Source organism: Melopsittacus undulatus, chromosome 6 (genome assembly GCF_012275295.1).
Source record: "Melopsittacus undulatus isolate bMelUnd1 chromosome 6, bMelUnd1.mat.Z, whole genome shotgun sequence".
Lineage (NCBI taxonomy): Eukaryota > Metazoa > Chordata > Aves > Psittaciformes > Psittaculidae > Melopsittacus > Melopsittacus undulatus.
Genome location: NC_047532.1, coordinates 73,346,068 through 73,370,469, shown reverse-complemented (window position 1 = coordinate 73,370,469; position 24,402 = coordinate 73,346,068). Strand labels below are relative to the sequence as shown.

The window sequence follows — 24,402 nt, the reverse complement described above, 5'->3', positions numbered from 1 at the left end:
CCGCTCCGGGTGCAGCAGCCGTGGTCGCTGCAGGCTGCACGGCCTCGGCTCCTGCTCTGACGTCCTGCCCGGTTCCACGGCCGGGCAGAGGGGCTGCTCCGGCCCTACTCCGCGCTGGAGGCAGCACGGAGCCGCAGAGGCAGCAGCGGGAGAGCTGGGGAAGCAGCAAGAGACCACGTGTAAGCTGTCTTCATTCCCACAGGACACCCACGGCAGACCGCTGCGGGGACTGCTGCGGCAGGACCGGTGAGGGTGGGCGGGCGGCTTTGCAAAGCAACAACCGGCAGAGCTCAGGCTCCATGAGAACAGGCAGCAAACACCCTGCAGGCAGATGATAGGGCGGTCCCAGCACTGATTCAGGCTGGATCCACCTACGAGTCACCAACGCACCCGCAGGGCCAGGATTGCTCCACAGACACCTTCCCTTGGGCTTATTCCGTGTTGCACAGCTTAGGAACAGCATCAGCCGTGTGATGGCCAGTCTCAGGCCTTTTCCATGCGAGGTGAATGCCACAGATCACCTTGCATTTGGGTTTTTTAATGGCACTTTTATTTTTGCTGCTCACTCTAGGGTGGGGAAGCCTCAGGACCAAGGCAGCTTCTGGACAAGGACTGGATATAGCCTTGAACAGTCATGTCCACCAGTGGGGCAGATGGCAGAGAGGAAAAAAAACTGCTCTTGTGAGCACAGCACCCTCATTTCAGATCAGGGAGTGTTCTGAGCTAACAAACCTCTTCTGACAGAAATTTTCATGCTGTATGGATTAAATAGACATAATTTAATGAGAATCAATGAAATCTGGTTATAGTTTCCGGCAGGGCCAACAGGCTGGCCAGCACTGCAGCATGGCAGGGCATGTGGAAACACTCCCATGGGATGAGTCAGTGCATAGGGACCCTTGCAGTCCCAAATCCAGCCCACAGCCCTGGTCAGATAGAACACCACTCCTTCCTGGGGCTTCCCAGGCTTGGAGGCAGCTGTTCCTCCTGCTCCTTCAGCCAGTTACTCATTAACTCACTTAAAAGCCCAGGCCAAACATCAGTGGCACAGCCCGTGCTGCCCTGCATCTGTGCTGCCCTGCTCACTCTGCCAGCTTCCATGTGGATACTGCTGCTGCTGGGGAACAGCAGGAGCCTCCTCAGGGTCCCAGTGCCACGGCAGAGTCACACCCCTCACCACTGCAGGGGACCGGGCTGGGGAATGGCCCAGGCTGCAGCTGTAGGATCCTGAGTTTGGTTTAGGATGGGCAGCAACTTGCAGTGCTTGTGGTCCAGGACAGACTTAAGGACATGAACACACCTCCCACACTCTGCTCCCAAAGAGCTGGCGCTGCAGGGAGAGGGCAGGGCAAGGAGGAGCTAGTTCTGGGCAGCAATGGGCAAAGGATGTTGGCTTGTAGAATGAGCGCTGAGGGCTTGGACCTGGGAGACACCAGGCTGCTCTTGCTGAGCTCTCCAGGCAAAACCTAACAAGTGGGGTGCCTGGGGCTGGTGCTGACCAGGCTGTGCTGTGGGAGGCTGGAACTGGCCATGCTAATGTGGAATTAGCATCCAGATTGGTCCCACCTTGGTCGGTGACCTCCTCCAGAGCCAGCAGTCCCCAAGTTCATGGTCATGATGCAGGAGATGAGCTGGAAAGCTGGTGACAGCCACTCCTTACCCTGTCAGTGCTGGAGCTGCAGGCAGGACACAGTGGGGACAGACTTGGTGCCTCTGCTGGAGAAGCAGCAGCCGTCACCCCAGTGAAGCAGGATCCTCTTCATGCCCACAGCCAGCTGGGAGAGCTGCAGCCGTACATCCCTCTGCCAGAAAGAGTAGAGCAGCGGGTTGAGGAGGGAGTTGCCCAGCCCCAGCAGCCAGAGGTAGTTCTCGATGACCCTGGTAGGGAAGCACTCGGAACAGACAGTCTGCACGATGCTGGCCACAAAGAACGGCAGCCAGGACAGTGTGAAGCATCCGATGAGCACAGCCACAGTGCGCATGGCCTTCATGTCGCTGGTAGTGCGGGCCGGGGGGCATGCAGCACCTGCCAGCCCTGCTTGCTCCACCTCCTGAATGTGCTGCACATGTACAGAGGCAATTTTCAGCATGTCGCAGTAGAGATAAATAAAGAGGAAGAGCGCTGGGAAGAAGCCGACACAGAAGACGGTGAGCATGTAGGTGGGGTGGAAGACCCCAAAGATGGAGCACTTCTCAAGATGGGTGACCTTCTGAAAGCCTGGGGTGAGGACTGGGAGGAAGCCAATGATGGCAGCCACTAGCCAGAGCCCCGCCAGGTGCACCCCAACCCGCAGGCCTGTCATCAGCTGGAAGTAGTGGAAAGGCTTCCTGATGGCCAGATGCCTATCACATGCGATCAGGGTCAGGGATAGGATAGAGGCAGCAGAAGAGGAGGTCACAAAAGACATTCTCAGGACGCAGAAAATCTGGGGAGGATAAAAGGGCTGGGAAAACTCATCCATGACCAGCCCTGTGACCGTGAAGCCAACCATGGCATCCGCAACAGCGAGATTGAGGACAAAATAGAGCCCCTTGGAGCCACTCTTCTGGATGAGACAGAGGAGAGCGATGACCACCAGCGCGTTGGCAGTGATGATGAGCGAGGCCAGCACAGCGAGGATGGCTCCAAGGGCTGAGCCAGCCATGGCTGTCCCAGCGGGGCACAGCCCCAGGATGGCGCGTCCCCAACACGGTTCTAGGGCATCCCTCACCACGGACTTCCAAGAGCAGCTCCTCGCTCCGGCGGTGTTGCAGCAGCCTGTGGCGTCTCTGGGCTGGAGCAGAGCTCTGCTGAGCCCCTGCCTGTGGAACGGACCAGAGCACTCCCAGCACCTGCTGTGCCCACAGAGGTCCCTCCCTCCAGGCACGTTTCCAGACAACCCTGGAGGAGGAGGTGAGCTGTGAGCACCTGGGCAGGAAGCTGCCACGATGGCACAGGGGGTGGTGCCTGTGCCCCCGCTAAACACCAAGGACCTGAGCAGAGATGGTGCTGGCATCAGGGAACAAGCAGAAGGATGTCCCAGCACCCAGCCCCACTGGTCCATGTGGGTCACACAGCTCGTGGGGTCCCTGCCAGAGCCAGGGCAGCCTCTTCCTGCAGGGACCAAGGGAACCCTACTGATCCCTTGGTGCAGCAGCCATAAAGGTGATATGGTTGTAGAGGGGAAAAGAACTGACAAGAGATGTCAGCTAAAGCACAGGTAAAGTTGTCCATGAGCCTGGGAACATAGCATGTCCTCAGCAGGTGCAGCTGGGACACTACCGTGCCTTTGGTAAGCTCAGAACAAAGAACCTGCCATAACCTGCAGAGCAGGAACCTGCCATAACATTCAAAGGGGCCTCCTAACAAGCAGAATTCAGGAGCTGGTGTCCTCTGCCCACTTATGGATCCATGTAAAAGTAACTGACTTCCCACCCAAACCAAGTACCCCCCTCCCCAAGTACGTGAACTTCCCTATATCATCATTCAGACCCTCTGGGGATGCTTGGGGTGACTCCCAGCTCTGGAATATGGATAATCTCTAAAGAGAGGGTTCACCCATCATGGACCTCACCCTGAGAGCAGCATAATAATACAACACTTTGGAATGGAATACACAGACTTGCTACTAACAGTACAAAAATAAAATTATATATTCTGTTTCACGGTTTGGGTTGGGAGGGACTTTAGAGATCATCTAATTCTAACCCCCTGCACGGGCAGGGACACCTCACACACTCACTTTACTAATTACAAGTGTATTTACCTTACTAATAGTAGCTTGTAACAAAGAGATTCATGGAAATAAAGCTTCTGTGTCCTTGTATATTAGAGTCCTATGAACCCAATGCATGTCTCTCACATTCCCACAGAGTGGGTAACCCACACAGGCCAGGACTGCGACTGCTCCATCCCTTTGAACCAAGTGCAAGAAGTCACTTCTGTCTCATGAGCCAGAAAAAACTGGAGCTGCCAGGAAATGGGCAGGTTCAAACCTTCCTCTGTCAAACAGTAACCAGAGGCTGGGAAGGAGCTGGGATCAAGGCACAAGGCAGGACCTGGCACTGTGATGGGGAGATGCTACAGAAACATGAACTGTAGCCACTGTGGACGGAGCTGCAGAGCAGGGAACACCCTTGGTCTGTTCTGCAGGTGGGCACAGGAAGAGCTTTGGTGGCCTCACACCCCTAAACCTCCTCTTGTATTTGCCCAGGGAGATATCAGGGACGAGTCCAGAGGAAGCCACAGAGATGCTGCGAGGACTGGAGAAGCTCTGCCCTGGAGCCAGGCCGAGAGAACTGGGCTGGTTCAGCCTGGAGAAGGCTCCTGAAGGGGAGACCTTAGAGCAGCTCCAGTGCCTAAAGGGGCTGCAGGAAACCTGGAGAGGGGCTTTGGACAAGGGCCTGTAGGGACAGGCCAAGGGGAATGGCTTTAACCTGCCAGAGGAGAGACTGAGATGAGCTCTTATGCAGAAGCTCTTTCTTGTGAGGGTGCTGAGGCGCTGGCACAGGGTGCCCAGAGAAGCTGTGGCTGCCCCATCCGCAGCAGTGCTCATGGCCAGGTTGGACACTGGGGCTTGGAGCAAGCTGCTCTAGTGGAAGGTGTCCCTGCTGGTGGCAGGGGTTGGAACTGGATGAGCTTCAACCCAAACCTCAGAGTCTGGAATTCTGTGACTACAATGTCCTGAGGCAAAGAACCTCCTTAGAAAATGCCAGACCTCAACACCTCTGCCCTTCGGAGCAGAGGTTACCAGCCATGTAGGGGCTGGGATGTCGGTTTTCAAACTACTCGGCAGCACACTGAGCTACCAATGGAGAATCCTTGGCAGGATTCAGCTTTTCCTCCCTGCTGGCAGCCGTGTGGGATGCTTTGAGGATGAAGGGCTCTCTGACCACCCTCTGGGAGTGCCTGGCAAAGGGCCAAGGTGCACCCATACCCACAGGGATCACCACCAACACCACACATTTACCTCCGTTACTATTGACAGAGTGAGGCAGAGGGACATGGGGCAGCATTTATGACAGCCAGTGCAATCACAGCTCTGATAAAGGCCATCTCCAGGGGGTGGGACCACTTGGGCAAGGCAGAAGGAAATCTCCGAAGCCATCCTGAGGAGCTGATCCAATGGGAGGAAGAGGGGAAGGAGGAGCCTCTCATCAGCACTCTGCAGCTGAGAAATGTAAACAGCGAAGTGGCCGTGGGGACACACTTGAAGCTGCTAAGAGGAGCCTTTGAGCAATGCCTGAAAAACATGCCCAGAACAGCAACTGCACATGCCAAAGAGCTGCTGGGGGATAGGTCCAACAATCAACAGTGACATCTCATGGGAAGGATGGACAGAAGAAATGGCCCCAGGACTGAAGGTACAGGAACACAAAAGAACACCCAAAGAATGTCATGAACTGCAGTTAAAATCCATCTCTAAATAGAGTCATAGTCATCCACCATATCAGTATTGATTTACTTAGGTTTAGAAACCCTCTCCATGAGAGAGGCCAGGCGAGGCACATGGACCTTGTCCACTCTGAATCCACTGCTCCCTATTATTGACAGCTTGCAAGTGTAGTTTAACCATGAGGAGAGTCCCCACAGCCTGCTGAGCCATAGCCCTGGGCTACCACCTCTGTTCAGGGCATGACTCAAGTCCAGGAGCTTCTTGGAGTGCCCTTTCTCATGCACGTGCTGGCACAAGGCAGCAACACCTTCACAGCACAGTTCTCATTGTCCAGGCTGGCTTTGTCTGAATGTCCCTTGCACAGTTTGCATGGAGGAAATTCAACATGGACCTTCATCCAACTTGAAGCCACCCCACAACGAGGACAGGGAGTAGGACAAGAGCTGTTGGCTTTTACAACCATACACATTAAATAAGAGACCAAAATATCTTGCTTGATGTTCTGCTCGGCACTAGCAACATTAGAGCCACCATCTTAAAGTAGTGGGATGTCTCAATTCAGCTTGAAATCACATTTAACCTGCTTTAAAAATGATACAAGCAAACCCAATGTAAGCAGTAAGAGACTGAGGTTTTGCAACTTGGTTTCATCACTAACAATTACTTTGGTCCAGAAACATTTCTGTTGTCATGAACCCTCAAGACTGCTTTTACATACATCTGTTTGGAAAAGAAAGATCCATGGAGTGTCCCTCCCGGGGCAGCCAGAGCAGGCACTCTGGCTCTCTGCAGCAAACCCACCCAAACACAGGATCAGCCACCAGTCAATAAATAATTTAATGAGGTTCCAGGTAGGACACACGCCAGCACCCACCCGGCCCAGCCTCCACCACAGCCGAGCAGCACACACGAGCCAAACCACCCCCACAGCAGCACCCAAAGGCCACAGGAGCACCCAGATCTTCACAGAAGATACCGCTCAAGCCCGCTCGGACACCCTTAACACTTGCCCTGACACAAAGACTCACACAGCACCCACCTCCAGCCTCCCAGGTACGCCTCAGCCAGAGCATGCTCCAGGGACCGTGCACTTGGGGAGGGGAGGGCCCAGACACACAATTACCAACACAGCAAGACACGGGATGGTGAGATGAAGGAAGGCTGCAGCGAAGCTCTGCTGCATGTCCTGGAGGACTCAGGTGGGGGGTGAAGCCAGCTGTCAGAACGGAAGCCGCTTCAGCTGCTCGTATGTGATAAAAAACTAAAGGGAATGTCAAGGAATTCAGGCAGATGCACAAGGCAGCAACCCCAGAGCCTCCTGGCATGACCAGACTGATGACAGAGCATCACCACAGCATGGGGCGGCCTCTTCCAGACACCATCAACTCATCTTCAGAGGTGGGAGACAGCTGTGGAATAGGAGCTACTGGGAGAGAGAAAACTGATCCAGAAGAAAACTGGGCCAGGCTTGTCCAGACCACAGAGAAAGGGAGGGGGCTCTAACCCCAGGCTTCTTTAAATGACACACACAGAGTTTCAGATGGCAAGAGCTTGTGCTGGTTCTGCAGCACAGCAGCACCCGTCTGGGAATAGCAGAACATTCCCAAGCTTTCCTCATGAACAGAATCTGATCCAGCAGCCACAGCATCTTCAGGAGCTCAAGCAAAGGGAGTCTCAAGCCGCACACTCATGAGCACCCCGTCCAGAGGGAACCACTGTGCTGCTGCCCTCAAGTCCCTGCACTGACCACAGCATCCTCAGTCACACCAGGGGCACTCTGGCACTTGAACCAGCAGCAGCAGCCACATCACAGCTTACGTCTGTCAAAGGGGACAGGGAGGCCACCCTGGGCTGCTACAAGGAAAACATCAAAGTGCCCCATTGGGGTGTTTACTCTACATTCCCCTTGACAGCTCAGTTCTCCCCTCCCTGTCCATACCACAACCTCCCAGCAGCACACTGAAGGATACAATGATGTTCCAGGGACCGAGCCGAAGCCAGTTGGGCCAGAAACCTTTGTAGAGTGCAAAGAAGCCCTCGCTCTTCCATGTCTAGGAGGAGAAAAGAGACAGATGAGTTATGAGACACACCAGATCCATGCTCTGCCCATAACCCTAATGCCACGTGACATAAAATGGACCCTTACAAATGCTGCATTAAGCAGACAACAGTGGGGATGCTGTTGTGTCAGCATATGAACCTAACCAAACCACATTACTGACAGAGTTCTGTCCCAGGAAGCTGGGAGGAAGCTCAAGTGACCTCAGGGAGGTGACTCTGGGCCTGGTTTGTCCAGCACACTCACTACTGAGCATGTCCTGTCCCTGCCAAATCTAACTGCTCCCACCAACGTGTGCAGCACTGGGAGCTGCCCAGGCTCCTGAGGACAGGATCTGCCCACCTTGTGCACCTCCATACCTTCACCAGCCCATCCAGGGTGCCCTTATAGAGCTCCGTGTTGCCCACGATCGCCCGCTGGTTCATCATCCGTGTCCGCACCACATCCACAGGGTTGGAGGCGATGGCACCAGCCAGCCCACAGGTGAAACTGGAACTGTACACACAGCAGAACAGAGACAGGAACAACCCTGAGCACACTGCTCTGGCTCATGAAGGACAGCAGCACAAGAGAACACCTTTCATTGCATTTTATGACAGGCACTTTGCAATAGACATTAGCTGCACTACCTGTTCCCACCCAGGAAGCAGGCAGAGAACCTCAGGAATCCAGAGAGACACTCCAGGGGAAGGGAAATGTTCAGCTTTGTCTTATGTAGACCCTTGTCAGAGCCCATTGCTGGTCTCCAGAGGGCAGACTGCAGCCCAGCAAGTGCCTCTGGGTGCCATCAAGGCAACATAGACCTGAAGGTGGCCTCTCAGAAGCACACAACCTGCTCACCACAGCAAACATTTCTTCAGGGTGGGGAAGGAGGGAAGAAGGCCAAAGGCAGCAGCAAGAGGGAGCAGGCAGATGCAAGTCCCCTCCCTCCACATATGGTGCAATGCTCATTACCTTCAGCCCACAGGAGGCAAACCCGACAGGAGCACAGCGGCACCTCAACTAAAGCGTCTGCCAGAAGAACAGGAAAATGTAGGTGCAAAAAAGCCTCCAGGAGGTCTCTAACTCACTTCCTGCTCAGAGCAGGCTGACTTCAAACCTGGCTCATCAGCCCTGCAAGTCCCTTTTTACCGCGTTGCTTTTAGAGCAACACCTGCAAGATGACAGCCCTGGTTCAGGCAAAGACCTCAGGCTAGAGCAGTTGTTTTAGGTGACTGTTACACACAGTCACACATCTGCAACTCTTGCCTTGCTCATACCAGGGCACACACATGGAGCAACAGCATTTGTGGCTGCTATCAGTGAGGTGACATCATCCTGACACTCCATGATTTCTGCCTGGCTTCTTCTCCAGGGATGTCTCCCTGGGAATACCTGCTGGTACTCACTGAGCTGCTCCAGTCAACACAGCCGATCCCTCTGAAGCACCAAGCCTGTTCTCTGCAGCTCAGAGCACTGGCTCTGGGAACAGGTCTGAGCCCTAATCCCACCTTGCTCCTCTGCTTCCCACACCCCTGCCAAGCCTGGAGAGTGAAGCAGGAAATACTCACACAAAGTGGGCAAAGATGGTGTCACCCATCAGGCCCGACAGGATTAAGTGCTTCTTGGTGATGTCGTAGACTGGCAGCTCCACGCCGACCACAATGGCAGCTCTCTGAGCTGTTGGGACAACACCCTGCAGGGCACAAGCACCAGTCACAGACAGAGCTGGGGGCTACTCCAGGCAGATGAACTACTCGCTGCTGCCCTCCTCCCAGCCACGAGCATGCAGGAATCGGGCTAAAATCCACTCATCTTTCCCCACTGAACAGCACCCATCCATTTTAACACCAGGAAACATCCTGCACCCCAAGAGGAGAAGTTCTTTAAGGAGGCAGGTGGGGCTCCAGCTCCTCATTGCTACAGAACAGGTTTGTGAAAGCTTCTGACTTAGGAGATTTTCATGTATGAAGAGTTGCTGCCAGCAGGACATTGATCTGGAACTAGCAAGTCAATTACTGCAACAACTACGAGCTTAGGCAAGAGAAACCAGCCACCTTCTATCTGAGAGCCACCCCAGCAACCCCTCACCAGGAACGAGATGTGCAAATGTCTATGAGCTTGCAGAACATGAAGAACATGGCACCAGTGTGGAGCTGGGCTATTTCACAGGGACTAATAGCATCCAGGTAATCCAGAGACCCATGAGAAAGCTCCTGGTCACCAGGACTGGAGGAACCCTCCCATGTGGCTGAGCCGTTTATGAGCCATCAGGACAGGCAGCTTTCTCACCACACAAACCAAAAGCTGCAGCAAGAAGTAAAAGTACTTCTCAGGTGTCTGGCTCCTGCTGTGCTAATGAAGCACCTTACAGTCTCCTCCTGGGCTCCTGCCTAACCCAGGCCTGGCACAGCCAGCTCAAAACTCCCCACATGGTGATGCCAGAGCTGGTGAGCACAAACATCCCTGCCTCAGCATGAGTGGAGACTGGAGAGAGGAGACAGTGATTGTCCCACACCAGAGAGCAGCATGACTAGCTTGATCACTGGAATGAACCTCAAGACTGATCTGTCTCTGCACTGTGTCCTGTCTGCAGCACACATCAGCAACACCGAGGGTCTCATATCTTTTCTAGTCTCTCTTCCCCTCTCCAGTGTCTGTGTCTAGAGAGGAGAAATAATCTCAAAGTAAATACTGAGTCAACACTGGCAGTTGACTGATTCTTCCTCCCCTTCCCACACAGGTACCATCTGTAAAGGACTTCAGGGACCATAAGAAGGAGAAATTTGACGGCTGCCTGTACCTGAAACTTCACAAACACATTTCAGCCCTGGAAACCAGGTCTGCCTGGCCCAGCACTGAGGCTGCTGTGGCACAGGCCCCAACCCCACCACAGCTCTGCTATTCCCCTTGGTTCAGAGTTCTCCTCAACAGCTGCACCCAAGAGTAGTGAGCTGAGGAAGCTGCTAGTTCTGCTACTAGTGGAGGAAGTTCCGCAGCCAGTGCTCACCCTCCAGAGGCCTCGGGTACCCTCCTGCTGGTAGATGTCAATGAAGCTGCCAATCATGCCCCCCTGGAATAAACTGCCTTGAGCCTGCATTCGGATCTGAAAGAAACATGAGATACACCAGCTCAGTGACGGGAAGAACAGCTCAGAGCAGACACCACTCCCCACATGTCCCCTCCCTGCAGGGCACAGGGACAGCAACAGCCTCCACCTCATCACCATTCTTAAGTCTGCTTATAGCTTCTGCCCCCATCAATAAGGCCCCAGATGAGCAGAGCTGCTGCCAGCAGACAGCACCTCCCTGCACCAGAGAGCAGCACTTTCCACACGTCAAACCACAGCCCAGCAGAAGCTCTCTCCAGACATGTTCCTACCTTTAGCACATCTGTTGGGTTGGCAAGAGCAGAGGAGATCACCCCTGAAACCACCCCACAGATGACATTGATCAGCAACGTTTCATCTGCAACCAAGAAAATAAAGTCAGATCATAAAGAGCTGAAGGGAAGGTGCATGGATTGTATAGAGCAAGCAAGAAACTGGGAAAGGCAGAGGAACTCAGCTCACAAATCACACGGTGAAGGTGCACGAGCAGAGGCTGGCCAGTGCCACCAGCACAAAGCAGATCTGTCCCCATGCCTGGCAGAGTTGGAAAGAGCAGCTGGGACACTCAGCGACACGCTCAGAGAGAAGCGGGTCTTACTGGTGGATCCAGCTCATCAGACAAACAACAGTCTGAGGGACATGGACATTTTGGACAATTATCTGAGATTTCAGTGTCCAGCGATGGCATCATGATAGATCCAAGCCAAGGCAGAGGGAGACAGAGAGGGGCAGCCCAGTGCTTCTCAAGGCAACCTGATGACAACTAGTTTGATCTGGAGCCCTAGCTGGCCACGCTCAGACTATGCAGCCACCTCAAAAGAACAAAGAGCAGGCGCCCAGGCAGAGAGTTAGACATGATTAGTTCCAGGGGGAATAATCCAAGACTTCCAGGCCCAGTATTAGGGTGTTGGTTATGTCAAGAAAAGGCACAACCCTTTGCTGGTACTGACCACTGCACTTTCCAGAGGAGACCAGGCCACTGTCTGCCCCAGGCCTGCAGGGAGACAAGCATTCAGAGAAGGGTACTCACAGGTAGAGCCACTGCCACAGGCAGCGAGAAGGCACATAGTGCTGCACAGGCACAGCACCACGCACCAGGGAGGCAGCACTGCAGAGCAGAGCAGCCCTGGAAAGAGGCTCCCACATGCTCCTGGTCTCACTGTGTTGCTGACCAGCTCAGCCACCCCTTCCTGGGCTGGAATGGTTTGACAGGGGAATTACAGACCAGTCAGTCTCACCTCTGTGCCTGGCAAAATCTTGGGAGCAGATTCTCCTGGAAGGCATGCTAAGGCAAATGAAAAACAACCAAAAACAACAAGGTGTTTGGTGACAGCCAGCATGGCTGCACTAGGGGGAAACCCTGCCTGACCAATTTGGTGGCCTTCTATGATGGGGCTATGGAAATGATGGACAGAGGTAGAGCAGTTGATGTCATCTACCTGGACTTGTGCAAAGTGTTCGACACTGTCCCACACAACATCCTTGTCTCTAAATTGGAGAGACATCTATTTGATAGGTGGAGCACTCAGTGGATACAGAACTGGCTGGATGGTCGCACTCAAAGAGTTGTGGTCAACGGCTCAATGTCCGGCTGGAGACCAGTAACGAGTGGTGTTCCTCAGGGATCAATGTTGGGACCGGTCTTGTTCAACATCTTTGTCAGTGACATGGACAGTGGGATTGAGTGTGCCCTCAGCAAGTTTGCCAATGACACCAAGCTGTGTGGTTCTGTTGATACGCTAGAGGGAAGGAATGCCATCCAGAGGGACCTTGACACACTTGTGAGGTGGGCTGATGCCAACCTCATGAAGTTTAACCATGACAAGTGCAAGGTCCTACACCTGGGTCGGAGCAATCCCAGGCACAGCTACAGGTTGGGCAGAGAAGAAACTCAGAACTGCCCTGCGGAGAAGGACTTGGGGGTGTTGGTCAATGAGAAAATGAAGATGAGCCGGCTGCAGTGTGTGCTTGCAGCCCAGAAAGCCAACCATATTCTGGGCTGCATCAAAAGGAGCATGACCAGCAGATCAAAGGAGATGATACTGCCCCTCTACTCTGCTCTTGTGAGACCTCACTTGGAGTATTGTGTGCAGTTCTGGTGTCCTCAACATAAAAAGACATGGAACTGTTAGAACAAGTCCAGAGGAGGCCACGAGGATGATCAGGGGACCATATGAAGACAGGCTGAGAAAGTTGGGGCTGTTCAGCCTGGAGAAGGCTGCGTGGAGACCTCATAGCAGCCTTCCAGTATCTGAAGGGGGCCTATAGGGATGCTGGTGAGGGACTCCTCATTAGGGACTGTAGTGATAGGACAAGGGGTGATGGGTTAAAACTTAAACAGGGGAAGTTTAGATTGGATATAAGGAAGAAATTCTTTCCTGTTAGAGTGGTGAGGCACTGGAATGGGTTGCCCAAAGAAGCTGTGAATACTCCTTCCCTGGTGGTGTTCAAAGCCAGGCTGGACAGAGCCTTGGATGATATGGTTTAGTGTGAGGTGTCCCTGCCCATGGCAGGTAGGTTGGAACTGGATGATCTTAAGGTCCTTTCCAACCCTAAGTATTCTATGATTCTATGACAGGATTCACCTGTGTCACACCAGAGATTAAAACTGCACATGCACATCGTGGTACTCCGTCAGTGAACATGTACCAGGTTCCTGCTGCTCTGCTCTTGGTGGGACCCAAGGCCCCTTTCCCAGACGAGCACAGGTCAGGAGTATTGGCTGTATCCCAGCTGGAGCCATGGCTACAGAGCTGGACAGTACAACTTCTATCTGGATGTGCTGCATTCAGGCACAAAGGCTCAAAGGCTCCAGCAGGAAAATCGCAGGGACTCACTGCTGGAGCTTTCAACCCACGCAACAACCTGATGTACAGATGGCTGGATGCCTTCCCAGAGACTAATCCTAAAAGAAATGAGCCTGGGGCCACAATACCTTTGGGTCTGGTTCTGCAAAGCAGAAATAAAGGCTGAGGAAAGGAAAGAGCTGGCGGGGGAGCTGCCTGGGGCTGCAGTCAGCACCAAGCACACCCAGATTCCCACCTGTGTGGAAGCCCATCCTGGCTATTACCCCACAAACAGAACCACAGCACAGAGTAACAACACAGTAGCAATAACTCTGTTCCTGTGGGAATCATAGCTGGGAAGGACAAAGAAAGGAATTAGGAAAACTGGACTGCACAGAAGGTACAAGACCATGCCCGGCACCTTGGTGAGGCAGGAGGTGCCACGCTCACCCACACCAACCTTCCATGCGATCCACAAAGAGCCGCTTCAAGCTCTGGTAGATGCCGATCTTTATGGTTCCGTAGGATGCCTGTCTTAGCAGGGCAGGAGCTATCCTGGAAGGACAGACAACACACAGAGCCCTGCCATGGGCTGGCTCTCCCTGCGGGCCCAGCATGGAGCACTCCCCATCACCACCAAGGGGCACAGCCTAGGACAGGCACAGCCTTGCTGCGGGTCAGACACCACACACCCCTGCCCCCGCCTCCCCCAGCAGCGCAACGGAACAGGGAGCACAGGATAACAACCCTGGGAGCTTGTAATAACAACCCCGGGAACACAGGATAACTCTGGCTGACCTGGAAGCATCTAAGATACACCCCCCGCCCCTTCCCCCCGATACCTACAGCACGAGAGCCCAGCACCCACGGGAGCCTTGGCATACAATTCCCTGCTCTGTATCTCAGGAAGACCGTGAGTCTCCAGGATGCACAGCAGCACCGCTGCCTGATCCCGGGATGGGCAGGGGGGACCCAAACCAGGATGAAAGGAGATTCCCGAAGTGGGATGGGGGAGCCGGGGGTCCCGGAGCAGGAGAGGCAGAACAGGCACAGGATTGAGCCAGGATGGACCCGGACCGGGCGGGATTCCCGGGTCCGGAATGACGTTCCCCGGGCGGGTGAGGGCTTCCCGGTCCTGTCCCCGGTGCTTACCCGGAGTAGAGAGCGCGGCCGCCCTCCTCCCGGCAGATGCGGAAGAGGGCGTGGAACATGCCTCGGTACCGGACCTCGCGGAAGCGTGCATCGGAGCTCTGGCCCTGCACCTGCAGGCGCGTCTTGGTGAGGTCCACAGGGAACGTGCCTGCGGGGACACCGCTTGTCAGCGGCCGCGGCCCGCCCGCCCCGGCCCTCCCCAACCCGACCCCCGCCTCACCGAACTCGGCCACGATAGAGGCGAGCCCGCCGTACACGAAGGGTTTCCAGCTCAGCGCGGACATGGCATGGCGGAACGCGGCGGCACGGGCGGAGCCCGGGGCCACCGGATCCGGAAGCGCTAGCGGCGCTAAGCTCCATCCGCCCCGCTCCCCCGGCGCGCAGCCATGCGGTCGGAACGGGTATTTCTGGTACCAACGAATTGCGGGTACAAACCCCCCCGCTCCGAAGCCAGGCTGAGAGAGCTGGGCTGGGTCCGCCTGGAGAAGGCTCCTGAAGGGGAGACCTTAGAGCAGCTCCAGTGCCTAAAGGGGCTGCAGGAAACCTGGAGAGGGGCTTGGGACAAGGGCCTGTAGGGACAGGCCAAGGGGAATGGCTTGAACCTGCAGGAACAGGGGAGACTGAGATGAGCTCTTAGGCAGAAGCTCTTCCCTGTGAGGGTGCTGAGGCGCTGGCACAGGGTGCCCAGAGAAGCTGTGGCTGCCCCATCCCTGGCAGTGTTCAAGGCCAGGTTGGACACGGGCTTGGAGCAATCTGCTCCAGTGGAAGGTGTCCCTGCCCGTGGCAGGGGGTTGGAACTGAAGGACCATTAAGGTCCCTTTAACCCAAACCACACTGTGATTTTATGTACATCCCCCCATCACTGCACACCGTGTCAGCATCTCCCACCCATAACACCAGGAGATAAATGCTGTTCCAAGGTGACCGCTGAGTTAACAGGTAACATTTTAATAAAAATTATTTAAACCAAAATGCAAACCAACAGTAAACAGCCCCACTGCAGCAGTGCAGCCTTGGGGATGCAGCACAGGACCCAGGCATGGTGGTGGGCAATGCTGGACCCAGTCCCAGCATATGAGGCCAACAACATACCACCCAGTCTCTCCCAACAGTGCACAAGGGGGACACCCCTAAGGACCTAGATATTTTGGGAACGGAAGGATCCTGCTGCTCTCAGTGATCACTTCCACAATGCAGTGCAGCATCCTGATGAGAGTCCATGGCTGCAGGAATGGCCAAAGACAGCAACTAAGGAATGTCCTGGTCCACACCACAGTGTTGATGAGAGCCCTGGCCCAGGATGGAACAGGGACCTAAGTGGAAGCAGCTGGATGTCCCTGTGGAGGCTCCAAGCAGATTCTGGTGTGTCAGCAGCGGCTGGAGCCCCTGGTGGAGCCACGCTCCCGATGCCAAAGCTCCCGGGGGCTGTGCTCCCGGGCCCGGACACCCTCGGGACACTCACCCCTCCTGCCGGCCTCTTCCCGCCTGCCTTCCCACAACCTGCCTTGGCCCCGCTGCTCCTGGCAGCTCCTCTCCCCTCTCCTGTCCCCAAGCCTCTGATGCCTCCACTCCTCCTCTTCCCGCTGTGTCCTGCTTGCAGGCTTCCTCTCAGAGCCCCTCCCGGGCTGCTGGCTCCCACTGGCATAGCGCTCGTAGGCCGGGTCCTCCTTCTCCTTCTTAATCTTGATCCTGGGATGTGCCTCCTCCACAGACACCGCTCTCTTCCCAGGCTGGGAGCTTGCCTGCGGCTGCTCCTCTCTGCTCTTCTCTGCAATATACGGTTTGCGTCTGGGATGGACACTCCCAGAGGCACCCAACTCTCCAGCTCCCTCCCATTTGAGTTCTCCCCCTTCAAGCTACGCAGACTGCATCTCCCTTAGTGATCCCATTCCACTTCCAACCTTGATGCTTCTCTCCTCCAGCCTCAGCCATCCTAATTCCTTCTTTAGTGCTCCCCAGGTTGTGTCCTTGCTGTAATAGCAGGTGCATGCTGCCCAACAGTCATTAGCAAGCCACATTAAGCAACTCCTCCTACAAGTCCCTGCTTCTGGCACCCCACCTGCCCCAGCTAGGCTAACTTTTCCAGGATCTCTGCTGCATGGATCAAAAATAAACCCAACAGCTGCTAAAAAGCCATCACTGCAGCTGCATGGGCTGGTCCTTTACATTCAAGTCACTGTGGATGTACTCTACATCTCACAACAAATCGTGCTGCAACCCCTGAGAACAGGAGGTATCCAGGCACTCAGTTGGGTTTACCTTGTTCTGCATTTTTAGGTGTACTTGGGGCTAGAAAGAACCTTTAGAGTCCACCCAGTCCACACTCCCCCCACCTTCTTTGACTTGAGCTTCCAGCCACAGAAGCTTCTCCAGACCTGCTGCTTTATATTCTGTTCAATTCAGTTGTCTCACACAGGCCACAATGGCCATCCCATACACCTGCAGCACTCCAGTCATACAGCAGCAGCATCCAGGTGTTAAACGGTGTTCTTCCTAAGCCTTCAATTTCCAAAGCACAGCTCCCCCCTGCTCTTTTCAGGAGTTCACCCACCCTCAGTGCTCCCCTGACAAAATGGTCCTCTCAAGGCCAAGGGCTCTGTGCAGAAGCTCCCACTGGGGGTCAGGGCTGCAGGAGCACATCTCACCTTTTGGCTTTTTTACAGGCTTATCATCATCTTCCGACAGGGAATCAGATGATGTATGAGGTGGTGTTTTAACTCCACAACCCTTTGCATGGAGGGTTTTTGTAACATCATCCAAGTCATCAGAGTCCTGGGGAGGCCGATAGTTGGCCACATGATCCACTCGAATTGTCCTTCCTTTGATCTACGAGGGGAGTCCTGCTGTTAGTGAGGGCACTGCCCAGCTCCTCACATGATGTGGGTGGCCAGGGCTCCTGGCTGATGTGAGGCAGCATTATAGGAGAGACATGAGGGTGACAGACAGACAGACAGACAGACCTGCCTTCCAGGCTGCTCCCTCACCTTGATCCCATTGAAGTTATCAACAGCAAGGATGGTGCTCCTCTGGTCCTCATAGCACAGAAAGCAGAAGCCTTTGGACTTTCCCGTTTTCTTGTCCCTCACCAGATTGATGTTGACGACCTCCCCGTACCTGCAACACACTCCTGAGCACCCGAGGCTGCGGCAGGGGCGCTGCGAGCCTGGGGGCTGCGGCACTTACTGCGAGAACACGCAGATGACATCGCCCTCTGTCAGCTCGTAGTGCAGCCCGCCTGCGGGGAGAGAGGCAGGGAGGAACGGGACACGGGCACTGCATAGGCCCTGGCCCGGACCCCCGAGCCCCGGCCCTCCCCGGCCGTACCGATGAAGATCCAGGCGCTGTCCTTGTACTCCGCGTGCCACGAGACCGCCTCCTGCACGCCCAGCTCCGCCTCCCGCGCGTTTAGCTCGTTGATCAGCTTCACCTTGGTCAGGGGGCTGAAGGCGAGGGGCACATTCAGCTCCCGCACGGGGACGGGTACCAGGCCGCCCAACTTTTCCCCCCGTCCCCTCCTCCGCGCCCCGCACACCTACTTCATGGCGGCGGCGCCACACACTGCGCATGCGCGCAGCCGAGCCGAGCCCGAGAGAAGCCGAGCAGAGCCCGATCGCTGCCGAGCCGCGCAAAGGATGACCCAGAGCTGTCTGGAGCCGCAGAGACTTTATTGGGATGAACGGGGCCGGGGCCGGGGCCGTGCCGCCGGTCCCGCTCAGCACGGGCAGGTTTTACTGCTGGTGGTGTGCGCTGGCTCCAGCCTGCGGGCCTGGCCCGACCAGCCCTCCAGGTCCCGGCAGGGCGGCGAGCGCTGCGCCTTCAGCCGGCAGGCCAGGCACATGAAGATCGCATCCACGTTCTGGCTCTCCTTGGGGTCCTTGGCCGAGGTCTCAAACAAAAGCATATTGTGAGCGTCGGCGAACTTGAGGGCCATGCTGGATGGCACTTGGATCAGGTCTTCCAAGTCACACTTGTTGCCAACAAGCACCCTAGGGACAGTGAGGGACACTGCATGCTCATTGCACTCCTCAATCCATGTCTTGAGGTTGACGAAGGACGACATCTTCGTGACATCATAAACAAAAACGACACCATGCACATTGCGGTAGTAGTGCTCCACCATGCTCTTCCTAAACCTCTCCTGGCCAGCTGTGTCCCACACTTGCACCTGGGAAGCAAAGCAGAAGAGAAGGAAGACTGCAGGAGCACTGCGTGTCACCCTGAGCCAGGCTGCTCACCAAGCTCCCTGCAGAAAGATGTGGGATTGCTTCCCACTGGCCCTTACAACCACAGCACCTCAGCCTGAGGAAGCGCAGGCAAGGAGCCTTGCAGGGAGAGGCAGTGTCTTACTGCATGAACCAGGGTCAGTGGATGAGTTACACAAGCTTTTGTCCTACACTGACAGTGCCCAAGGCTGTATGTAACAGGGAACATGCCTATGTAATTCCACCAAGCAAGCAGAGCTCATCTAGTAAGAGACAGATCCCTCAGCACTTGCATTTACAAGGACCTGTAGGGACAGGACAAGGGGAATGGCTTTAACCTGCCAGAGGGGAGACTGAGATGAGCTCTTAGGCAGGAGTTCTTCCCTGTGAGGGTGCTGAGGTGCTGGCACAGGGTGCCCAGAGAAGCTGTGGCTGCCCCATCCCTGGCAGTGTTCAAGGCCAGGTTGGACACAGGGGCTTGGAGCAAGCTGCTCCGGTGGAAGGTGTTCCTGTCCGTGGCAGGGATTGGAACTGGATGAGCTTTAAGGTCCCTCCAAACCCAAACCAATCTAGGATTCTATGATTCAGGAAGCACTGCTCCCTACTTCTCAGCCTTTTCCTGATACACTTGGCCACCATCTCCACCACAGAAAAACTGCACAAAGTACTTCTCACTTCACAAACATTCTTGTGCCAAATCAGGACATTCTTCCACCTAATCCTATGCCATTGAAGAGAACCCCAACAATTACATAGAGGTCTGTACAGAGGAGTTAGGGCAAAGATGAGGATGGGGAACCACCTTTTGTGTGAGACCAGCCGGAGGGCATGAAGCTCTGCATGGCTAAGAGGAGAGGTGATCATGCTGCTGTCTACAGAGACCTCAACAGCCTGGAGAAACGCGCTAAGAGCACCCTCATGAAGTTCAACAGAGAAATGCCAAGTCCTGTCCTGTGGAAGAGCAATGCCGGGCCCCAGGACATGGTGGGGAGCACCCAGCTTGGAAGTGGCTTTGAAGGACAGAACTTGGGGCTCGTGATGGACACCAGGTTGGACGTGAGCCAGCAGCGTGCCCTAGCAATGAAGGCAGTGAGTGGTACTTTTGGCTGAACTACACAAAGCATCACCAGCAGGTGAAGGATGCACTTCCAGGTTGGATGGGGCTTGGAGCAATCTGGTCTAGTGCAAGGTGTCCCAGGTGTGGCTGGAGATGTAAAAGCTTTAAGGTCCGTACCAACCAAACCAGGCTGGGATTCTATGAATTCAGCCCATTTTAATGCTGCTGAGATGACACCCTCCCCATACTCACCAAGAGCCGCCTTCAGCATTAATACCGCAGCTGCGGAGCCCACTGCACCCAGCTCCTGCATGCTCCTGGCCTGGCAGCACACAGCCATCTGCTCCTGAAACCACATTGGTTTCTGCACAGCTCATCCTTGGCCTCACCTCTCCCATGGCACAAGAGCTCTCAGGGCATTCTGGGGCCGGAGGGCAAGACAGCCACGGTGCACCCTGAGCCATCATCTTGGGTTGCCAGCTCAAGCAAACCCCACACGCAGTGACAAGGCAACAGAGACGGGCTTGGAAAGCATCTCTGCAGCACAGGGCGGAGAAACCATCCCTGTTCCACTCCCTCGAGCTGGGCTGGGGAGGGAAAAGCCCCTGGGAGGCGTTCAGAACCTGGGGCAGGGACCAGGACAGGGGATGGGGTAAGGACTGGCTGGCGCTGCCGTGCCCACCTTGATGCGCTCCCCCTCGATCTCCACCGTCTTCTCACGGAAGTCCACACCGATGGTGGCCTCGGTCTGCCGGGGGAAGGTGCCCCCGCAGAACCGGATGGTCAGGCACGTCTTGCCCACGTTCGAGTCTCCGATCACAATGATCTTGAAGATGCGGGTCCTCACGTACGGGTCCAGAGAGGAGTCGGGGCCCGGCGGCCGCCCGCCGACCCCCGCCGCCATCCCGTGCCTCCGCTTCACCGTCTCATGGGGCCGCGCCGCCCCAAGCACCAGCTGCGGCACAGCTCGGCCCCACGCACCGGCACGGCACGGTGCTGCCCCGCCCCACGCACCGGCTACGGCACGGCCCCACGCAACGGCTACGGAACCGGCAAGGCACCGCCCCGCGTACCCGCCACTGCACAGCACGGCCCCGCCCCCCACACCATGTACGGCACATTTGCGTCCCGCCCCATTGCACCGTGTATGGCAGGGCTCCACCTCCTATGCCATATCTGGCACACCACAACCCCGCCAGGGCCGGGGCCGGGCTGGCGCTCGCTCCCGGGCGGTCCTCCTCTAGCCCTGAGCTGCTCGCACTACCCACCACCCGCCCTCCCGTGGGGGGGCAGAGGCCTGAGACAGTTTCCTGAGCAGGGCAGCACAGCCCTGCACCGTCCTGGTTTCCCCTCATCCACTTTATACCCCTCCAAGAGATGGGAGGAATGTGCTTTTAAGAAAGACAACATTCTCCGGAATTCCCGGAGGCTTTTATTTGCAGGAGCTCTGTGCCAGGGACTACGGCTTCTTGGTTTCCCTCTGATGCTTCCTGGATTTCTCTAGTCTGTGAAATAAGACGCCAGTATCAGGTCCAAGCTGCCTCCCCTCAAAAGGACATGGCTTCCCACTGTAGCGAGGTAGAAACGTCAAACTGGAGAGAGCTCTCTCCTGTGGCTCAACAGCCAGCCTGGACAGCAGCTTGTCTGCAGTGTGTGGGATCACGGGCTGCAGCAGAGTCCCAAAGATGCGCAGGCATTCCAGAGTGACGTGGATGATGGTGTCAAGCCAGAGCTGCTCAGCGGGGTCTTTCCGGTCAAGTTTCCACGGCCTGTGCCTCTGGAAGAAACTGTTGGTCTGCCTTACACACAGGGTGATACATTCTAAAGCCTTGTAGATCTGGAAACCCTCAAAGTAACCAGCCACCTGCAGAGGCAGAGAAGCCACGGATGCCAGCAGCTCGTAGTCTTCAGCAGAAGCTCTGCCTGTGCCTGTTGCCTCCCTGAAATCTGAGACCTTTGGAAAACAAGACTCTGAGAAACAAGGGTAGGTGTTGCTGGGGTTAATGCTGAGGGCTGTGGACCGATTCAGAAGCCCCCCAAGTGCATCTGCCAGTTCTGAATTCACCACCTTAAGTACCTTCTCATGGTAGTAGTCACAGTCCCGCTCAGGCACACCCTGCCTTAGTAGGAAGTACCGAAACCCATCCACAGTGTACTGTTCCATACAGGAGAAGGGGTCAACCACATTGCCCAGGCTTTTGGACATCTTCTGCCCACGAACAGTCCAGTGGGAGTGCACAAGGATCTGCTCAGGGGGCTGCAGCCCCACTGCCATCAGCAGAGCTGGCCAGTAAACAGCATGGAACTTGAGAATGTCCTTGCCCACAACATGGTGTGCAGCTGGCCACCACTCTGCATGTGCCGTGGGGTAGCCCACCACGCTCAGGTAGTTCACCAGGGCATCTACCCACACATAAATAGTTTGTGTTGGGTCACCAGGGACAGGGATACCCCACTGCAGCCGGCTGCTCTCCCGAGAGACTGACAAGTCTGGCAAGTCCTCTTCCAGCCAGTGCAGCACACGCTGGTAGAAAGGGTCAGGGGAGATGGCATGTGGGTTCTCCCGGAGCCACTTCCACAGAGGATCCCGGAATGCTGACAGCCTGAACATGTAATTCTCCTCTTTGGTCCAGTGCACCTGCAGGAGCAGAAATAATGACAGTGGAAATGTACCACAAACAGCTTCCCAATTTGCAGGCACCGTTCTCAGCAAGCGGCTGTCCCATGTTTCCTCTGCCTTTGGGTGTGCTCACCCCTAGCAGCTTTCTATGACCAGCAAGAACCTGCTCTCCCCAGACACCCCCTGAGGCCTCAGGCACTTGAGATGGCTCAGCAGCAACTTTTGAAGGTGCTCATGCCCCCAGGGAAGGAATACCTGAATACCTTCCTGCCTGCCAGGAAGGTATTCTGCCTTCATCAGGCAAGAATTACAAGTATAGTTATGTAATAAAAATCACGAGAAGGCAACACAACATAGTTAATTACTGCTCAGGAACAGCCCTGGCACACGCTTTGCCTTTCTCCTGGGCACTGCTTTCCTCCTTTCCCCCAGTTTAAGCATTTGTGCAGCTCAGCTGCTAACTTCTTTAGCCTGTCACCGTGTTATAGCACTGACAGCACTCCTCTCACACCACGTTGCAAGACCTTCTCTCCCCCATCCACACTGTTTCTCTTGGACAGTTTGCCAGGCAGCTAAGGCAGGTAATTTTCCTCAATTTGCCTCTGAAGCCTGCTGACTATTTTAGATATAAAGAATGATTTATTGGGCTACATTAGGTGCTAAATATCCCTTTCTGTGTGAACCAATACTCCTTTGCCCCAGCCTCATACAAATATCACAGGAGCATAATCTCTGCCTGCCTCTGAAACACAATTATCTACAACTGCTGCATTAAACCACGTAAGTCCTGACACCCAAGAAAATGCAGTGACAGAGACTCTAGGTCAGGCACCACACACCTGGCTGCATCACTGCAATCATCAGGCCAGAGCACAGGCCTGTAGTGTTACAGTGGTTTATGGTGGGCTGAAACCTACATAATAAGACTGACAGAAACTGTCCAGAAGCCAAATGGAATCACCTCACAAAACACGTGTGAAACCCCCTCCTTCCCAGAACACCTTCACCCTCCTGCACAGCTAACTTTCCCATCACCACCTTCACGCCCTGTTTCCAGGCCAGCAGACTGCAGAGCCAGCCCCAGCTGAATCCTTACCATGGCTGAAATACGGGGCTTTGGCAGTGCTCCCCTACTCACCACGCACCACTACAGACAGAGAGGAGACATTCCGCGAGATACAGGAAAGCCTCAGTTGACGTGAAGAACGAAAGGCCATAGGAAGCATTAAACACCCCCAGATCTAGCCGCAGCAAAGCACCGAGCGCTGTGTCTGTGGGAGCGGGACGGCACCGGTACCTGGTGGCCGCTCTCCAGCGACACTTTGCAGGGCCGCCCCAGCGCGTCCCTGCTCTCAGCCAGCTGGCTCTCGGGCAGGAAGCACTCCTCGGGGGTGCAGTACCAGCCCTCATAGGATCCTTTGTAGAGGGCACCGCCGTCCCGGAGGGCTCCCCAGAAGTGCTGCACAGCTCGCTGGTGCCGGGGCTGGCTGGTACGGGTGAAGTCGGTGAAGGAGACGCCGGCCTGGGCCAAGGCCTGGCGGAAGAGGCCCGAGACGCGCTCGCAGAGCTCCGGGGGTGATGTTCCTGCGGCAGCCGCAGCCTGCTGGATCTTCAGCCCGTGCTCGTCGGTCCCTGCAACGGCAGCGAGCGGGGTGCTGCAGAGCGGGAGGGGGACCAACCATCCCCCACGGCCTTCAGGATACGGGGAACGGAAATAGCCCCGTGGGAGGCGGGTCAGCCCCGGGCACAGGCAGAGGGCGCGGGGCAGCCGCGGTGCCCGGCGGGCGCACACTCACCCGTGGAGAGGCGGCCCGGGCCGGCGCCGCGGAGGTGGCGGTGTCGATGCAGTGCGTCGGCGAGCACTGCGGAGTAGAGGTGCCCGATGTGCGGCGGCCCGTTAACGTAGAAGATGGGTGTGGAGAGCAGGAGGCGGCGGCCGGGTCCGGTAGAGGCGGCGCGGCGGGGCGGGCGCGGGAGGCAGCGGAGGGGCGGGCGCAGCATGGCGGCAGCACCAACGAGCAGGCAGTGCAGAGGGCTCCTCGGAAGGGCGGGCGGAGGCGCGG

At 55.8% G+C, this 24,402-nt stretch overlaps 5 protein-coding genes across 8 annotated transcripts; all 5 read right to left on the bottom strand.

Annotated features, from left to right (window-relative positions):
* Positions 1-716: 716 nt before the first annotated feature.
* On the bottom strand, positions 717-3,651 carry GPR119 (G protein-coupled receptor 119). Its single transcript, XM_031044191.2, has one exon. The coding sequence runs from the start codon at positions 3,042-3,044 to the stop codon at positions 1,665-1,667; it is 1,380 nt and encodes a 459-aa protein (XP_030900051.2). The 5' UTR covers positions 3,045-3,651; the 3' UTR covers positions 717-1,664.
* A 2,542-nt stretch (positions 3,652-6,193) lies between these two features.
* Positions 6,194-14,783, bottom strand: SLC25A14 (solute carrier family 25 member 14). 3 transcript variants are annotated; one of them, XM_031044193.2, is made up of 10 exons: positions 14,681-14,776; positions 14,461-14,570; positions 13,769-13,863; positions 11,473-11,516; positions 10,795-10,880; positions 10,424-10,519; positions 8,985-9,109; positions 7,794-7,929; positions 7,346-7,426; positions 6,194-6,636 (listed from the first exon to the last, which is right to left on the bottom strand). In XM_031044193.2, exons 1-10 carry the CDS (start codon positions 14,742-14,744, stop codon positions 6,595-6,597), a joined length of 879 nt encoding a protein of 292 aa, XP_030900053.2. In that variant the 5' UTR covers positions 14,745-14,776; the 3' UTR covers positions 6,194-6,594. The 3 variants fall into 3 exon arrangements, with proteins under 3 accessions (XP_030900053.2, XP_005143626.1, XP_030900054.1); XM_005143569.3 differs by lacking the exon at positions 11,473-11,516 and having other exon boundaries at positions 14,461-14,608; positions 14,681-14,783; XM_031044194.2 differs by lacking the exon at positions 11,473-11,516 and having other exon boundaries at positions 14,681-14,780.
* A 605-nt stretch (positions 14,784-15,388) lies between these two features.
* RBMX2 (RNA binding motif protein X-linked 2) lies at positions 15,389-18,141 on the bottom strand. Of its 2 annotated transcripts, XM_031044206.2 has the most exons (6): positions 17,997-18,124; positions 17,785-17,900; positions 17,644-17,695; positions 17,445-17,574; positions 17,106-17,286; positions 15,389-16,228 (listed from the first exon to the last, which is right to left on the bottom strand). In XM_031044206.2, exons 1-6 carry the CDS (start codon positions 17,999-18,001, stop codon positions 15,828-15,830), a joined length of 885 nt encoding a protein of 294 aa, XP_030900066.1. In that variant the 5' UTR covers positions 18,002-18,124; the 3' UTR covers positions 15,389-15,827. The 2 variants fall into 2 exon arrangements, with proteins under 2 accessions (XP_030900066.1, XP_030900065.1); XM_031044205.2 differs by having other exon boundaries at positions 17,644-17,900; positions 17,997-18,141.
* Positions 18,107-20,757, bottom strand: RAB33A (RAB33A, member RAS oncogene family). The gene is made up of 2 exons (XM_005143571.3): positions 20,402-20,757; positions 18,107-18,625 (listed from the first exon to the last, which is right to left on the bottom strand). Exons 1-2 carry the CDS (start codon positions 20,621-20,623, stop codon positions 18,173-18,175), a joined length of 675 nt encoding a protein of 224 aa, XP_005143628.2. The 5' UTR covers positions 20,624-20,757; the 3' UTR covers positions 18,107-18,172.
* A 392-nt stretch (positions 20,758-21,149) lies between these two features.
* On the bottom strand, positions 21,150-24,340 carry MARS2 (methionyl-tRNA synthetase 2, mitochondrial). The gene is made up of 3 exons (XM_034063937.1): positions 24,136-24,340; positions 23,637-23,971; positions 21,150-22,357 (listed from the first exon to the last, which is right to left on the bottom strand). The coding sequence occupies exons 1-3, from the start codon at positions 24,338-24,340 to the stop codon at positions 21,179-21,181; spliced, it is 1,719 nt and encodes a 572-aa protein (XP_033919828.1). The 3' UTR covers positions 21,150-21,178.
* Between the last annotated feature and the right edge of the window lie 62 nt (positions 24,341-24,402).